Source organism: Mytilus californianus, unplaced genomic scaffold (genome assembly GCF_021869535.1).
Source record: "Mytilus californianus isolate M0D057914Y unplaced genomic scaffold, xbMytCali1.0.p SCAF_11, whole genome shotgun sequence".
Classification (NCBI taxonomy): Eukaryota; Metazoa; Mollusca; class Bivalvia; order Mytilida; family Mytilidae; genus Mytilus; species Mytilus californianus.
This window is the reverse complement of record NW_026262593.1, coordinates 56,515,942-56,531,666: the sequence shown is the minus strand read 5'-3', so window position 1 is coordinate 56,531,666 and position 15,725 is coordinate 56,515,942. Positions and strand designations below refer to the sequence as shown.

The 15,725-nt window shown below is 32.9% G+C and overlaps 1 protein-coding gene across 5 annotated transcripts in view; it reads left to right on the top strand.

The window, feature by feature from the left end:
* The first annotated feature begins 2,232 nt into the window (after positions 1-2,232).
* LOC127720381 (uncharacterized) overlaps positions 2,233-15,725 on the top strand; it is a 29,804-nt gene continuing 16,311 nt past the window's right edge. For 3 of the 5 annotated variants that reach the window (XR_007990712.1, XM_052226964.1, XM_052226963.1), the window contains exons 1-6: positions 2,233-2,853; positions 8,074-8,178; positions 8,742-8,846; positions 9,543-9,647; positions 10,105-10,224; positions 15,092-15,262. Coding sequence is in view for 4 of the 5 variants with exons in the window: in XM_052226964.1 (XP_052082924.1) it covers positions 2,316-2,853; positions 8,074-8,178; positions 8,742-8,846; positions 9,543-9,647; positions 10,105-10,224; positions 15,092-15,262 (1,144 nt within the window). In the remaining variant the exon portion in view is untranslated. The remainder of the gene's footprint in view (positions 2,854-8,073; positions 8,179-8,741; positions 8,847-9,542; positions 9,648-10,104; positions 10,225-15,091; positions 15,263-15,725) is intronic. The other 2 variants (XM_052226965.1, XM_052226966.1) reach the window with 2 other exon arrangements.

Genomic DNA, 15,725 nt, shown 5'->3' with positions numbered 1-15,725 from the left:
AGACATGCATTACAGACGGGTAACATTATTTCGAATTTGGCAGACAATTGTCTATCTTTAGAGGTTCAGGTGTTCAACAGTAGCAACACATGTCATTTATACTGATCTGTGATGCATAGTATGGAAACTCTATAGGTTTTTATAGGATTTCTGCAATCAATTGTAGGCGAACAAAAATCGTTCCATGCAAAAGACTTTCCGTGTAAAAGATATTGAAAAAAATCAAAAACTAATATTTACTAAATATCTAAAAGTATCTCTATGTCTATTTACACAATTCATTAACTCAATCGACATATTTTACCCTGGGAAATAACTTCACATCACAGGATATTTTCAAGACTAATTTCAGAATTATGCTGTTTAGTGTTTCTGTGACACAGTCAACTATTTTATTTTAATTTTGTATTTCCATGTCAAAGAATGACGAAGAAAAATGTAACAGATGTAAAAACATAGTATTCTTAAAGTACAATCACCTTTCAGACTTATCAAAAATATGACAATTATTACCATCTGGACAGAGAACGCTTCCCCAGGAGTAGTCAAATCCCTATGGGAGTCTGCTGAGAGCACTGATGTCTCTGGTGGTCAGCTTGCTTTTTCTGTTAATACGCTTAAGGCTTCAGACATTCGTGGCAATTGACTACCTTCAGAACATTTTTGGCCACCAATACAGTATTCTTGCAGCCCTATACAAAACGTTTTAAATACTGAAGATTTAAACAGAACACATTCAATTGATTTTAAGATGATTTAAATAAAACACATTAAATACAAGTGTCAGATGTGGAAATCGTTCCTATTAAAGGTTGGGAGCCTACACGTGTCAGGTGGTCTTCAATGTGACATTTTATGGTGCATTGAGAGAAAATGTTCTGATCAATACTATTAAAGACAGTTTGGTGTTTCAAAAACTTACAATTATGGGCTTTTATAATATGTTCTATGTTCAGTATGCTATCAATGTCGTATTGAAAATCTAATATGTGTTAGCCGGCATTTACAGTCTTTGTACCATGGACATAAACTCCATATATTTACTATTTTTGATTATAATAAATTAGTTTTAATATTTGAAATATAGACTCTTTTTCAGTTTTCTGACGCTCAATGTCTGTTAACGTGAAATAAATTAAATTAACCTGTTTTGCCTTTGCCCCAGCTGCAAGTGTTTGTTTCGTTAGAATAGGTCTGTCCTTCTCTGTGGTGTACTTTCCAAGAACAGACTCAAAGGGCTTGTAATGCTCCCTTTCAATGACAGGATCAGGCATTTCAACGCTGAATTTGGAATAAATATTGTCTTTTCACTCAATGATTGGCTGAAAAATTACAAAATATAAATTTCTGACATAATAAAAATATCATCTGACATTCTGTAGTCATGTTACTATGTGACCGCTTTTTGTTTCTTTTTTAACACATGATAAAGCGCTTTCGCACTTCAAAAAATGCGTGCTTCGGTAAAATCTTTTACATATCTAACGAACAGTAAAAAGACAAGGTTAAACAGTGGTCGTTTTTGAGGATGATTTTAAGTGAAACATTTATTAAAGGAGGAGGCCGAGGCGAATACATAAGGTCCAATATTTCAGAGTCCGTTGCACTCTCGATTGTTTCTATAAACATCTTCTCTTTGTGTGCAATTGTTCATCTTGTTTAATAGTGTTGGAAAGGGTTTATCAAACTATAATTATTATCTTACGTGAATGTAAAAAAGAGGCGGGAAATACCAAGGGGATATCTAAAACTCATCAGTCGAGATTAAATTACAACCCATTGCAAAACAAATCGAAAGACGATGTAAAGACATACAAGTCGACAACACTCTATATCGAAAACTAAATTCTGAGCAACACGAACCCCACCAAAAACTGAATTAAACTTATAGTAAATGTAGAAAAAAAAATGACATATACAGAGGAAGATGTAAAACTTTAAAATGTGCACTTTATGAGTGTCTCCAAAAGCAACATGTAAATAATCTAACACATGTGAACATTTTCATTCGTTCGTCTTTCGTATCATTCAGTTACTAATATCTTAACTTCAAATATTAATTAGGAAAGAGGTACTTACAACTTTTACGTGTAAGTTTAAAGAATACTTAGTTAGTTACGTAAGGAGCATGACATGATATAGAAAGATGTTCTATATACAGAAATGAGAGGAGATATGTTCACGATTATTTCAAGTACACCCTTAAGCAAAATAAACGTAACCCATGACCTACTGAATGATAAAAACCTGATGATATTTAACGCACAATTATTTTAGAAAACGTTTATCTGAATGAAGAATTGGATGCATTAAAAATGAGGTTGAATGTATCAACTATTTTGTCATATATCTGTTTCGGACTTTTATTAGATGTAGATACACAAAGTTCAGGGGATGCTGAAATAAAGGATGCAGATCACTTGACAAGCATTCAGTTAGAAGTGGACACATTGAAAAACAATTTCCACCAACTTCTTTTGAAAGTTCAACATGACGAAGATGAAATAGATTTTCTGAAAAAACAAAATCACGATTTAAAACAAACGCTTAATAACACTGTTACAAAGATGGAGGCATTACTTAATGAAGATGAATACTTTACTCAAAACATACAGGTTTTACATAATGTTACTTTACAACACCAACGTGAGTTATATCAGATAAAATCAAAGTTAACAGAATCAGAGATTACCGTGAGTTCGTCTTTGATTTTTTTTAATAATTCATTACAAGAACTAATGAATTCCACATGCAAAGTTTCAAATGAACATGACTTGCTTAATAGCAGAGAAGACAAGCAGAAGTTTGAAAAAGGGATTAAAAACGAGACGGTTAAAACAGTTTGCAAAATAGGTTAGTATATTTATGACTTTACTTTAGCGATCCCTCTTAGAGTAAAAAAGTGCATCAGAAATTTATTTGTTGTGGAATGCCCATCTGAAGCATTAAAATACGAACATAGATACCAGATTTCCGGCATCGTTAATAATTTGTAATATATAAGTTGTTGAATACCCCACCGCTCAAGTTACAAAGTCACATGATTCTGAAATGGCATTTTTTTGTTTGAATTTATCTAAACAATCCGTATGTCTCTAATTTGTCTAAAGTCTAAACTCAGCCTGAATAATTCTTGATACGTATATTCTGCAAATCTTTGTTAGTAAACAATCATCTTAACTTTTATTGCCATTTTCATGGTAACGTCGGCCAGCTTAAAGATTTCAAACCCTAAAAGCACATCTGCACATGGGGATGTACATTAGGGTGCAGTTTTATCAATGTTTGTCATCTCCGAGAACTAAGCTGGACAAAAAATCATTAAGTGGGGAATGTAATATCGTAAAAATATCGTAACAATATGCCCCTCCCCCTTTTAGCAAAGGGGTGACATAAAAAGGGTTGACATAATTAACAAATTAAAGATTTAAACGCTTTAAAATGTTGGAGGAGGCAGTTGGTCATAACACCGTCCTGACATATTGAAAGTGAAATTAACCCAAAACTGTAAAATATATAATTAACAAAGGAATTTCATTTTTGGTCATTTCTTCAAAGTTTAACGACTATTTTCAAAATGTTATCCGTTTACTACTAGTTTCAAAGTATCCAAGTGACCAAATTCTATATATATATATATATATATATATATATATGGGGTCGGAAATTTCTTTATTGGGTGACAACCTACTTGCATTGGTCTATACCAATACAAATGCCTACAATAACAACTTGTTAGCTTTAAATGTGTTTTATGAATTTATTTTTATCGTTCATCATCATTTTTTTAAATACAGCGTTGTTTTTACAAAGGGACGTAACATCACTACTAACCGTATATTGAAAAAAAACCACACCTACTAACCCCATATTAAATATACACGGTCTCTACGCGGTTGCTTTTAACCAATTATATTCCGAGAAATGAATCGGAGGTAAGATAATCTAAAATACCAAGATACCAAATTAAAGCTGTAATATGAGAGCAGGTTCCGTCTTTGCTCTGGCAATACCAGCTTGAGACACTAATGTCATAAAAATGAACCCATACAAGATAGCATTTTGATGATATATATGTCTTGATTTAATTTTAGCACATAATAGATTCTCTTCATGGTCACATGTATACACTTCATAACTACCATCGTTATCTAGGTGTTCTCTTGTATAACTTGGAGCAAGTTTAAGTTGATAGACTCCCACTATAATATTTCTTCTATCTTCTTTTAATAACCGGGGAAATTAAGGGACAGATGAAGTATCAATCTATTGCCATTTTCAAGAACGTTTGTAAAGGCCTTCCTCTATTATTTTCTCATGGAGTAAGTTCTTCTGCTTCGAAAGATAAAAAAAGCATTTTAGACGCCAATTTATCATCTCTTTTTATGTCCCCTGGATTTACTTCTGGTCAATTTTTATTCGTGATTTCACAGGCAATATTGACATAATCAAATACATGTGGAATTTTGCTGTTTGGTAGACTGAACTCTATCAAGATATTTGCATAACTTAATGCGGCCATTCATTCAGAGACTCTACCACCAAACGGATTTTTGTTATTAGTGTTGTTGCGTTGCTGTCTTCAACTGAAAGTTGATACTATCCTTTCTTTTTTAATAAAAAAAAGCTGGTATTTTTGTTTAGATACTGTGTATGTACTTTTTTTACGAGTACTTATTTTCGCAATTTGGGATTGTCGATGAATTCGCGTGTATTTAATTTCGCAGTTTTTCTAAAAATATCATAACATAAATAACGGACTTAAAATTGTAAACAAAATTCTTAGTTTGGACTTTATTTGTTTAACAATATGAAACAAAACAAAGACCATTCAATAATCAAATCAGTCGTCTGGTTTGATAGATGTTTAACAATCCGAATAAGTGGTTAATTACTAAAAGTAATATAGCTGTCATATTTGGCTTGGGTAATTATTTTTCCCCTTTTGTCATTTTATTTTTAATTGAATTGAAACTGTAGAGACAAATGTAACCAAACTTGGCCACAATCATTATTAGGTTATCTAGTTTAAAGAATGTCTCCAAAAACCCTGTCTGCCAACCAACATAACCGACATTGCTAAAAATAGAACAATGGGGTAAAATGCAGTTTTGGGCTTATATCTCTGAAACTAAAGCATTTAGAGCAATTTGATATGGAATAAACATGTTCATCAGTATTAGATCCTTCGCACTGATATTTTCAGACGAATCAGACAACCCGTTGTTGGGGTTGCTGCCCCTGAATTGGTAATTTTAAGTAAATTTTGCAGTTTTTGGTTATTATATTGAATATCATTATAGATAGAGATAACTGTAAACCCTAAATAGTTATTTTTTAACAATTTTTCATATTTTTTGTAATCTTTTACAAAAATAATAATCTTCTCCTCTGAAACTACTTCGCTAAATTTAATCACACTTGTTCACAATCATCATTGGGGTATCGAGTTTTAAAAATACGTCCGATAAACCTGCCTTCCAACCAAGATGGCCAACATGGCTAAACATGGAACATAGGGGGTAAAATGCAAGTTTTGTCTACTATTTCGAAAACCATTATAAAGAGAGAAAATCTGACCAGAGCAAAATTGTTGAGATTGTTGAGCTCTACCAATTGTCCATACATGTCTAAACTGTCAAATGACTTCTTATAGGTGTTATTGCCCTTAAATAACCATTTTTACCATTTTTTTTTTCATTTTTGTCTACTTAATTGAAAACTTCAATAGATACAAAGAAATTTTAAAATGATCAGCAAGACAAGTTCTACAAATAGGTCAACATGGTCGAAATCGTCAGTTGACTCCTTATTAGACGTATTGTCCTCTGATGATGATTTTGACCATTTTTAGCGTTTTAGCCTTATATCTTAAAATTATGATGGACAGATAGAACTTAGCTAGGCAAAAATGATCAGCAAAACAAAATCTACAACGAAGACAATATGAAGGAAGTGGTCAGACGATTCCTTATTGGAGTCATTACCCTGTAAAGACAATTTACACCCCCTCCCTTTTTTTTTTTTTAGTTTTGCAACATATGATAGAAAATTATAATAGATAAAGATACACTTTAAATCATAATAATGATCAGCACGCCGAGATCTACTCACAAGTCAAATTTTGCCGATATTGTTTAGTTGACTGCGACTCTTTATAGGAGTGATTGCCCTTAAATGAGGATTTTTTATCCTCTTTTGTGTTTTGAGCAAAAACTAAAGATAGAGAGAAACTAAACAGGCTAAGTGATCAGCAATACACGATCAACAAAGCAGATTTTTTGTCATGAATTCTATTCTTGTCTACAATGTTGGAGCGTGTCTTTTCTCGAATATGCACAGAGACCAAGGTGAGCGACACAGGCTCTTTAGAGCCTCTAGTTTTATGTCAGCATGTCTTTATCAAATTATATATTGAAATATAGCAACAGATTTGTTGTTGATAGTCCTAATAATCATAGTCTCTGATCATAGAACACATCTATAACAAACAAGATATTTGTTTGTTTTTTTTTTCAAGAGAATTTTTTATCGATTGTGATATTATAATCTTTGCAATTCAAACCTCTAGGTTGCTCTTTTCGTCGTCCGCATACAATAATATATCCTGATGTCTATGTTTATATGTGAACCGTGGCTTCCATTGTCATGTGTAAGGAGCACACACTTCCACATCACGTCCGTAAAATGTGGACATAGAGATGAACAAAATAACATATATTACATGTAAAGCGAAACAACCATATATTTTGTTCTATTTCCAGAAGCTGCAATAGAATCATATATGAGGCAAATGTCATTCAACATCACATTGATTATATCTGACTTACAGAAGATGGCAGAGGATGCAATGGAATCAACAACAAGATGTGCATGCTGTGTTAACACTGTGATTTTATTGTCAATTAAGTCAACAATGAGAGAGAGAGAGAGAGAGATTCGGACCTCCGAAGTGCTGAAACAGCGCCTGCATACGTAGTATATATCTCCTTGTTGATACGATACTCCAGAGCTTGTATTTTCTATCACAAGAGAGATATTAAGCCAAGAGTTCCCAGTGGTGAAGGGGGCCTCGGTGGCCAAGTGGTTTAAGTACTATCACTAGCCAGTCAACACTGAGGTTGTGAGTTCGAACTCCGCTCGTGCGGGTGCACTCGACTCCAATCTCAACTGACTAGGATTGTCAGTTTTCCTATCGAAAGTCGGTGGTTTTCTCCGGGCACTCCGGCTTCCTCCGCCAATAAAAACTGGCCGCCACGAAATAGTCCAAATTAACTAGCGTTAAAACACTAGTACTAATCAATCAATCAATCAATCCAAGCGGTGAAGTTGAAATCATTCCTTCGTAAATTGTACGGACGCCATCATGAGTTGGTTGACCTTTGCGGAATATCCGTTTCACAGATGATAACGAATATGTCGTAACTACAATCCCGTCCACTTTTTGCGAATGTGACCTTCCGAATTAGACCGAATTACCGGGTTTGTACTAGCATGAGCAACACGACGAGTGTCACATGTGTTGCATGATCTGTTTCTTTTTCCGTAGCACCTTAGATCACCCCAATTTTGGTGGTGTTCGTGTTGCTCAGTCTTTAGATTTCTATGTTGTGTTTTGTAAACTTTTATTGTCTGTTGGTATTTTACTTTTTAAGCCATGATGTTCTCAGTTTATTTTCGACTGATGAGTTTGAATGTCCCTTTGGTATCTTTCATCTCTCTTTTATGACAAAACTAATTCATGTTTCCACAAGGCAAACACAATAAGGCTTGAAAGAAGGGTGTAAAACATGTCATCAAATAAAAGTAAACAATACACAATGCCTTAAAATAAAAACGACAAAAGGACAGAAATATAGAAATCGAAAGACTGAGCATCAAGAACCCCACCAACAATTATTGGCTCACAACTTACCTTGATCTAAATATATACTGGTAGTAGTAGGAACCAAATAAAATCAATAGAGCGAAGGTATTTTCAACATTAATATCTTTGAAAAACAGGCATCTATTTTTTTTTTTAGTTTTTCTGTGCGATAAAGGTGAAATGTTTGATCTTTTTTTTATTATTAGTAACTGAATTAGAATCACAGACAGATCAGTTTCTGTCAAACCTAACATTGCTGTCTTCTAAGATAGAAAAGACTTTTTCAGTTGTGGAAGACCTGAAAGCTGATGGTAATTTCTCTTTTGTTACGCGCAGGATCTTTTACAAGATATTTATATATATAAATAAGTATTCCGTATTGGTCAAAACTGATACTCATTTCCAACAAAATGCTAAGGAAATATTGAAAAGAAATGTCATTTTATCAAAAAAATAAACAAATATTAAGTTGAACATAAAGCAATGTATTAATGCGAAAAAAACAAGTTTAACCATTTTTCTGCAAATTGTGTATTTTGCATGATTTATTACTGTCGGAGCATAGTATATCTTACTTAAAGTATTCCTAATAAATTCATCGATTAACAATTAATGACGTATACTTTAAATCTAATTATCTTAATAATGAGAGGTAGACAAAACACCTTAAACATATAAAAACAACCAGATATTTCGTTCTATTGAAAGAAATTACAGTGGATTCGTGTATGAAGCAGGTTTCAGTAAATAATACATTGATGCCAAATAATTACAAAATATTATAAAGAATAATATGGAAGCAACTACCCGAGGTATATGAGTAATTCTTTATAATATTGTGTGACACATCAGAACAGTTTCGTTCTATTTATAGAAGCTGCAATGGAGTCATATATGAAGAATGTGTCGTTCAACAATATATTGATAACATCTAAATTACAAAAAATGACTGAGGATGTAATGGAAGCAACAACAAGAGGTACATGTTGTGTTTTCTATGCAGTTTCGTCTTACGAGAAATAACACACTACACTCATAAGCACACTAGTATGTTTGAAATATTTTGTTCATACACAACACACAACATAATAAAATGTATATTTTGGGATACTTCGGAGAGAGAGAGAGAGAGAGAAATTCGTTCTTTAATAGTGTGAACCAGAGGTCGTCCAGTGGTCACATCGGAATTTATCGCCTCGAAGCAGGAAAGTATGAAGTTTGGAATTCACTAAATATGAAGGACCGAATATCGGAGAGAATAGTAGAATCCTAATAAAAATAACTATAACAACTAACACCATTTATTGATGTTGGAATCATATATGATCATGTGGTGTTTTAATACTAGAATGATGGGTAATCTGAAAGAATTTTATTGCATAACATATATTTAATATCTTTTCTGACAATAATTATCTAAGTATCCATAAAAAATGTACAACAGACTACCAATAAGAACTTAAAACATGTACCAAGAACCGGAAAAAGACCCTGGTCTAAATATAATATTGATAAGGTCACAACTAAATTTGACCTTAATCCGTTAGTCAAAGAAGGAACTAATAAAAAAAAAAAAAATCAATCTAGGTATTTTGAGTATTTTGAAGCACAGGACAGTAATATTTACAAAGTTTGTATTATACATCTTATAGGCAATCTGTCCTTGCATTTGTAGTTACAAAACTAGAATCATCGACAGATAAGTTGCTGTCAAATCTAACATTGATGTCATCTAAGATAGACAAGACTTTGAAAAGTGTGGGAGAAATAAAATCAGATGGTATTTTTCTTAGATTATAAGCATTACGATACCATAATAACTTTATTTTGAGTTTCTCATTTTAAAAACTTTTTTTTTTACAAAAATGTATAATAATTTTGTTTTTAAATTGAAACAGAGGCCATATTCTGATAATAAATGTTGAGGTGGCATCGGAGCCATTCAGTACCAAAACGTGGATTTGATTCATTGTATGCAGTAAGAAAAGTCTTTAAGTGTGCACAATTATGTGCATACGTTTTCAAAAGATAGCATTTTAGCACATGACCAAGTTATGTTTGTTTAAACAAAATGCATGAAGCACAAAGACAAATATTAACTGAGCATACGGTAGCGTGTGATTAAGAGTAATTTTAATGCAGTTTCATTTGTCTTTGGCTTGATACGTGTCATTTCTGCACGGATATGAAACTTACTGAGACGAATTTATCATTTAAGTCTCCATATTTTCTTACAGCGCTTTTGAAGTGCCGATCAGAAAAGTTTACTTGTGCAAAACAGTTCCAGTGTATACCTGCCTCAATGAAATGTGATGGTTTTGCAGACTGTTCCGATAAAACCGACGAAGAAGGGTGTGGTAAGTTAGAAATTTTAAGTGAGGAATGCTGACGAGTCGGGTTAGGTTTTCTTTGTATATTACTGCCGGGTCGCTGGAAAAAAATAGTAAGACACTTCTGTACGGGGGGCAGCTGTTTTATAAACAAAATACCCACAAAAAGGAAAGGGATATATAAGCTTGGCATGTTGCCCAATCTAATTCAATTGATTTCATCAAGCTATTGTTTAAACTTAACCCACAAAATGAAGTTTTCTAAATTCTTTCTTAATGTTTAATTATGTTATTTTCTGAATAGCTTTAACTTTTTTTTATTGATATATTTCTAAAATTACTAGTTGAAATGTAATACGGCCTATGTGACTGTAATTATTATAAACTGTATTTTCTATGGCTAGCTGTACGTCAAACTCGACCGAGCGGACAAAATACAAATGTTTTGGGTGATTTATCTTGCAACATACTGTATATCACCCTATTTAGAAATTATTAAATATTCTTAAACAATTTATTGACCAAGGATAAAGTCCTTCATTTGGATAGTAACATTTATTTGAAAGTTTGATTTCTGTTGATTGAACGAAGCAGCCGCACGCCGAACAGTTGAGTAATTTTTTTATCTTGGCAAATTCCATCTCACTATAATTATCAATAAAATTTTAGAATATGCATGGTATTTAAATTCCTGGTTTATTTAAAAAATTACGGATTTCAGCGATGTTGTAATCTATAAACTGATTATGATAAAACAAATGTACAGGAAATAGTAAAGTACTGAACATATCACGCGTTTGCTGTCTAGCCCCATCCCATGTATCGCTTACAAATGTAGATATTCTGCAAATATTGCGACTAAAATAATTGAAAACAAAACTATTAAGTTTGATAAGACATCACAGCGTTTCATCATCTGAGAGACGTTGAAACACCTGACCTGTAAAGAAATAAAATAATACTTCGACCAAACATCAATGAGGTAAATGTGATATCCATAAGGCAGTTACGTATATCCAAAGATGGCGGACAATGTTTCTGGTCAATATTTCTTTTGTCAATTTTGTAATAATGATGTATTATTCTGCGTTATTTCGTGTCTATTTTAACGTATTACTAAATTTGAAACTGAAATACAAAGCTTTTTTTTATAGTTCAACCGCTCAATAGAAAAATCAACCGTCCAACAAAATGCGATGATAGATGGGTAACTGTAAAGACTGGTATCAGTAACTGTATTTAACGTCTAAAAAGGGTATCCGTAACTATTGAGTTTTGTTGTTTCTGCGTCATTTATTATTCTCGATTTAAAATATCATACAAACATCTTTTCTGAAATAAAACTGTAATACATTCGTCAAAAGATTCGAAATTATAAGAAACGGAAAAATGTATCCCCACAATATTATCACAACATTAGAAAAATACCAATTCAAGAACTTGCAAGTGAACAAGCTAACAATCCAAATGCAATAAAAAAAAAATAACCGTGAAACCTAATATACGTTCTAAATATTTACATGCTTTTAATTGGACCGGCACATCCGTGGTTCATCGTGTCCATTGAGGACTACGCCAGAGCATAGGCCAAACGAGAAGTAGTTGAACTGGACACTTTGTCCGAATTCTGATTAAACGTCGAATTCATAAGAAAATGATCGACCAAAGTCCGTTTTCAGAGACAAAGAAGCTGTGAAATGTCTATCATCTTTTCATGATATATGTTGACGTTCCTGTGCATAAAGCTTGAATTAATATTGTTGTTGTATGTAAATCGTACTACTATGAGTGCCTTGTAAAAGAATTGGGAATAAATGAGCACTCAGGTTAAACCATATACAAAAACATATCATTGACAAGGAAGTGATTTCGGCGAATCATAAGACCTTCATGGTTACAATGAACATTACATTAAACCGCAAATGTGAGGACCTACCATATTTTTATTGGATACCTAAGCTTCACAAAATCCCGTACAAACAACGGTACATTGCCGGCTCACCTGCATGTTATACAAAATAATTGTTCATTAGATTGACAAAATACCGTGAAACTCTATTTACCATATGTGGATTCGAAAAGAATCGAAATAACTTTCATATAATTTCAAATCTCGATCTTTCTCTGAAATTAATTCTATCATTTTTTGATTTTTTAGTCCTCTTTACCATCATTCACCATATGCAATTGAAAAATAGTCTAAAACAAATAATCCATAATGCTTTTCATTATTCAAATGGTAGCATATGCTATAGATGTATTGTTTTTGGATACCATACGGCATAATTTGTAAATGGTGAACAAAAAGGTAAAACATGCTACACAGAGGAACAAATGATCAGTATACTGGAGTTTCATTTTGACAACATATTTGTTAAATGTTGAGATAGACTTTTTCAACAATGGATACATACTGTGCGCCTCTCCTTGCAGATCTCTTACTTTTTTTCATAGGAGTAGGAGTTCCATCAATCACTCATCAAAAACAAGAAGATCAAAGAAGCCTGATAATTTAATTTTACATTCAGATACTAGAATATTGATGATATTCTTTGCCTCATTTTTAGACTCATACCTCGAATATGACATGAGCGGTAATCTCAGTACCATAATCTATAACAAACGAGACGATTCTGATTTTGAAATTATAAATTACCCCACTTTAGCAGCAATATACCAGCTTTACCTGCATATGGGATATACATTTCCCAACTCATTTCGTAATTAATCTTGTAGCTGCTACTCAGACTACCAGTCTATTACGTTACCAGTGTTTGAGCAGAAAGTTGATGAAGCAAGGTTATGTCAAAGGACGTCTTGTCCTTTTTCTAAAATAAAATCATCGAAAGGTAAATAAAGGCAACAATAGTATACCGCTGTTTGAAACTCAGGAATCGATACAGATAAAAAAAAATCCGGGTTACAAACTAAAACTGAGGGAAACGCATCAAATATAAGAGGAGAACAACGACACAACAAAAACACAACATTAAAATGTAACACACACAGAAACGAACTATAATATAACAATGGCCATTTTCCTGACTTGGTACAGGACATTTTAAGAAAAAAATGGTGGGTTGATTTTGTGGCATGCCAAACCTCCCGCTTTAATGGCAACGTCAAACACAACACCAAAACGACAACATCACATGACAGGACCACAATACAAATAAATGGGGTACCAAGACCTTGTTGATAAATATTTCGTAGCAACTTCACAAATGATACATGATGGTCCTGGAGTATAGATTCTAGGTACTGACGTTGGTTATCATCTAAATGACCTTTTATAGTGATCTTTTCATTTGTCTTTGTATATTTTTAACTTTACAGTTTATTTAATTTTTGGGAATAATCTTTTGGCGTGGCTCTGTATTTATACATCTCGCCATTGTGTTATCGTGCTATAGTCATTTTTGTATTCTTGCCTTTTATTTTCGCTCATGTTCTTTGTCTATATGTCATTCTGTTTTTCTTGGTTGAAATAGTTATTTGTTTTATAGTGATTAAGATTTTTAAAAAAACAATGGTGACTGCTGTATCCCAATTTAGGACCTTTTTACTTGTTATGTCCGTTTGTTTTTTTTTCACATGTGTTTGAGCTTTAGCTTTAGATTTTTCAATTTACTAAATGACTTTCTGTATTCAATTTTCCTTGGAACGCTCAGGATAAAATTCGAATATCACGACCCAGGCCATGTGTAAATTTCCAACAAATCTATGGCTTCCATGAATTATTTCTTAAATAAAATATGTTACGGATATCGATATTTCCAGTTACATCAACGGCAATTTATTTTCTTCAGTTACCCATATCATCGAGTTTTTGGACGGCCGATTTCTCCATTTAGAGGTTAAACTATGGAAAAAAATAAAAGTAATTCAGTTTCAAATTAAGTAAATTAGTTTAAAAAGACACGAAATACCAAAAAATGATACATAATTATTACAAAAACGACAAAAGAAATATTGACCAGAAATATCGTCCGCTATCTTTGGATATACGTAACTGCAGTTATGGATATCACATTTACCCAAGTGAAAACATTTTAGATTTCATTATAAAAAGTGGGGGTATACTGTTTTACCTCTGTGTGTCCGTCCGTCAGTCCATCCTTCCGTCAATCCATCCGTCAGTCTATCCATCCGTCAGTCCGTCTGTCTGTCCAATGAATATTTTTCGTCGCATCTTTCTCAGGAACTACATTACAAGGATTTCTGAAATTTGGTTTCAAGGTTTATATGAGTCAGCTTTACCGTGTGATGCGTTTTCAGATTCATCACTCAACAACTTCCTGTTTACCGAACACTTACATCATTTGACACATGGGTAGGCAAGTTGAAAATTTTCGTCACATTTTTCTCAAGAACTACATTACAAGGATTTCTGGAATTTGGTTTCAGGGTTTATATAAGTCAGCTATACCGTTTGATGCGTTTTCAGATTCATCACTCAACAACTTCCTGTTTACCGAAATATTTGGGCGGGGTATCATCGGTCAGCAGTAGCTCGCAGTTTCACTTGTTTCTATATACTTTAATTGTTCTCTACGTCTAGCTCTTTTTATCCGGAAGTCTACAATTATTTGATTCGAAATAAAACAGGAAATTGACCATTTTAAAAATACTTACCTTTTCGTCAATGTGTCTTTGTTTATCAGATGCTTTGTGCTAATGTCACTAAAATTGAAAGTAAATTTGTATTCGAAAGTTGATGGTACAGGCCAGATGTATGACAATACAGTGGATTTAACATTTGTTATCAAGGCAACAACAAGAGTCGTTGAAAACATTTTCATTTAAGAAAACCACAGTGCTAAAATTCTTTTTCACTGAATGTTTGTTTTCAAATTTATGTTAGAGTTAAGAATATTTTTTTTCAATTTCATAGTAGATGGAAAATGGAGTGGTTGGATAGAAAAACCCTGTAGCGTAACATGTGGTGTGGGTAGCCGTTTACGTTATCGCGAATGTTCTTATCCATATCCTCAACATGACGGAAAAAGCTGTACAGGAAGTAGTACTGAGCATGTCACATGCATGCAACATAAACCCTGTCCAGGTAACTCTTTCAGATCAGTCACAAACTTTTCAAACACAATGTAAGTTACATGTATGTGGAGAAAATATTATATTGAAAGTAGATAGGACATCACAGAGTTCATATTTGAAGCATCTGACTTGTATATAATTAGATTAAAATTCCGCTAAATCTTACAAATAATAAAAGAGGGGCGGCAATCATACTCTATGTGCTGCAATTTTCCTTCATCTAAAAGTCGATAAAGCTGGAAATCTATGTTTTGCAGAATTATATTTGTTTAAAAAATATCTCATTTTAAAACACTGATCTCGTCTTCTAGAAGTTCCTAGCTAATCATGCAATGTGATAACGTTTCTAAAATTGACAGTAAATTTGACTCATTTACAACGTTTTCATTTTCGAAAATGCATTGCAAACACCCCTATACACTTAATGCTTTTTAATTCAAATCATATTTTAAGAATATGTTTTCAAATTCCTA